Source organism: Chiloscyllium plagiosum, chromosome 44 (genome assembly GCF_004010195.1).
Source record: "Chiloscyllium plagiosum isolate BGI_BamShark_2017 chromosome 44, ASM401019v2, whole genome shotgun sequence".
Lineage (NCBI taxonomy): Eukaryota > Metazoa > Chordata > Chondrichthyes > Orectolobiformes > Hemiscylliidae > Chiloscyllium > Chiloscyllium plagiosum.
Genome location: NC_057753.1, coordinates 14,145,255 through 14,148,199, shown reverse-complemented (window position 1 = coordinate 14,148,199; position 2,945 = coordinate 14,145,255). Strand labels below are relative to the sequence as shown.

General features: G+C 39.2%; 1 gene segment (V, D, J or C); it reads left to right on the top strand.

Moving 5' to 3' along the window:
* The first annotated feature begins 598 nt into the window (after window positions 1-598).
* Window positions 599-2,126, top strand: LOC122543717. The segment is given in 3 exon segments: window positions 599-669; window positions 751-1,085; window positions 2,115-2,126. Coding segments are annotated over 3 exon segments (393 nt in total).
* The last annotated feature ends 819 nt before the right edge of the window (window positions 2,127-2,945 follow it).

Here is a 2,945-nt window from a genome sequence, read left to right as displayed (position 1 = left end):
GCTAATCGAGGCATCAGTTTATGTGAAACTTCTGCAGCATATATAACTGTGCACCTCGCTAATTCTTGAAGAATCTTCTGTTGAAAAGTATCGTACTTGATCGTAAATCAGCAGTTTGAAAGGCAACTATCGCCATCGTGGTTGTGTATTGTGTTATTAAACACAGTAAAATAGCAGCTCTTGTAAAATTATTAAATGAAATACCTTGACAGCGTTAACAGCTTCACACTTCTTTTAACAATGAGCCAGGACAGAAACAGTTGAATGAAGATTAGAGACCTGGTAGAGAGAGAAATAGGACAGGGGACTGAAATCGATGGGAAACGGAGTAAGAAACAAAATTAGTGAGACAGATGCGTATACTGATAGAAAGATGCACGCAAAGAGAGAAATTTGCTTGCCATGAGGTTTTTGATATTATGCAGTAATTGGACACAACTGACATAGATTGATGCACAGATGGTGGCAGGAATGATATATCAGCCAATCATGTCCCAGAACTGCATTTCCTTTTTCCTCATTTGACGATATCTCCACCTACTTTCACACTTCAACGCTAAGCACTGCGGTTATCACGTTTAAATAATGCAGCAGCATTTTTACCTGCATTTAAACGAGAAATCATGTATTATTCACGGCTCGTACTGATGCTACTGGTCCTTGTGCCTGGTGAGTGTGAATTTTTATGACTCGTGCTTGTTGCTTGCATTTGCTCCCAATTTTAATATACATTTTATGTTCATATTTCAGGTACAAGTGGAATCGACTCAGTATCCCAGGTTCCGTCTGAACTAACAGTTGAGGAAGGAGAGACCATTACACTGAACTGCAGTTATTCCACGACTGATACTTTTCCTTATTTCTTCTGGTATATTCAATATCCAGGGAGTTCTCTGAAATATATGCTGAAGAGATATGACAATGGTCCAGGCGAGACCGCTCAAAATTTCCGTCAAAGATTCAGTGCATCATTGGACAAAGAACGAAAAACAGTTCCACTAAGAATCCTTCGAGTTTGTGTCTCTGACTCTGCAACGTATCATTGTGCACTGCGCCCCACACTGTTACAGGGACGCTGTCAGCATGTACAAAAACCAGCAAGGCATATTCACCAGCTCTCAGGTTGTAGGGTTTGGCAAATTCCTAACAATAGAGAAAATAGTACTGGAATTCAGCATTCAAAGAGAGATTTGGCTGAATACTGTTGTTCTACATCTTCTTTCAATTTTCTTTGGAAATATGCATATACTTTGATGCCATCTGTGTGTGGAGCTAATGTTTATTTTCCAAAAACAGTTTTCGTTCAAATACAAGTGGAAATAACTCTATAAAAGCAATTAAGTAAGGCAAGGTATACGTCAAATGTTATTTTTCGCCATAGACCATGTTCATTTTGAGATGCCCGAATCAAAATATAATCACACTAGGCTTTGCAACATTCCATGTTTGACAGACAGCTATTGTGAGACTGAACATGACACAAGGAGAATAAAATTCAACTATTCTCCTGACAGCACGCTGGTTTGCCTCAATACATATTCTAGAATCGTGACATTTGTAATTTGTTTCCACAGTAGATACAACCAAAGGATTCTAGACAGTATCCTGTCATTGGGACACACTGAGTGAAAACAGCTAAGTCGAGATCTGCATCGTATATCTCTTCAAAGTGTCAGCCCAAAATATCTTCCGCTGTTTTCCAGCTGGAAACGCTGCGACATTCAGCATCAGCAAGCTCTCTGTTGTGACATTGAAATATTTACACATTCTGCAAAATGAACAGATTAAAATGTTTATGTATCTCTTTGTGAATATTTCCAAACCTTTCTGCTTGGATATACTTCAGCTCATACAACAAAGTAACAAAATATGGCGAGCCTTTAATTGATGAAGAAGGAAAATAATTTTATAACGTTGCAAACTATTTGAGTGTTTAAGTTTACTTGATGTAGAACCTATGTACATTGTGATGTCTATTTTTCATTTTGTTTTAAATTTTTCGAGTCGACACTTCTCCTGTCGTCTGACAGTAATTCTGCCGTACATATTTTCATTAATACTTCGCCATTCAAATTTCATCCTCTTTTTTTCATTTTCATTTTTCATGTTTCTAGTTTTTACTTTAAGATCATAAAACATTCGAACCGAATTCCTGGAATGGCGGGACTACCTTACGCTGAAAGACTGGATCGACTAGGCTTGTATACCCTTGAGATTAGAAGACTGAGAGGGGATATGATTAAGACATATACGATTATTAAAGGATTAGACACTCTGGAGGCAGGAAACATGTTTCCGCTGATGGGTGAGTGCCGACCGAGAGGACACAGCTTAAAAATACGGGGTAGACCATTTAGGGCAAAGATGAGGAGAAACGTCTTCTCCCAGAGAGTGGTGGCTGTGTAGAATGCTCTTCCCCAGAGGGCAGTGGAGGCCCAGTCTCTGGATTCATTTAAGAAAGAGTTGGATAGAGCTCTCAATGATAGTGGAGTCAAGGGTTATGGAGATAAGGCAGGAACAGGATACTGATTAAAGATGATCAGCCAAGATCATATTGAATGATGATGCAAGATCGAAGGGCGGAATGGCCTACTCCTGCACCTATTGTCTATTGATTCTTTGATACTACTCCCCTATTCAGTCATGACTAATATGGTTCGTGAACCCTGTCTCCTGGATTCTCAAATTAACCTGTGATCCCATGCTAATCATCAACTTATTATTCTCGATCTTATAGTTATTAAATAATTTAGTCTCGTCGGTCTTGTGAGGCAACGAGGTGCATAGGTTCAGCGTATTCTGGTTGAGGAAATTCTTCTTGGTCTCAGATCTAAAGAGTCACTCCTTCATGATCAGGCTTTGCCCTAGGGTATCAGTCTCTCCTAGTCGTAGGAAAATCCTATTTTCTTCAACTGCATCCCGGCTTCTCATTATGTACGATTAAA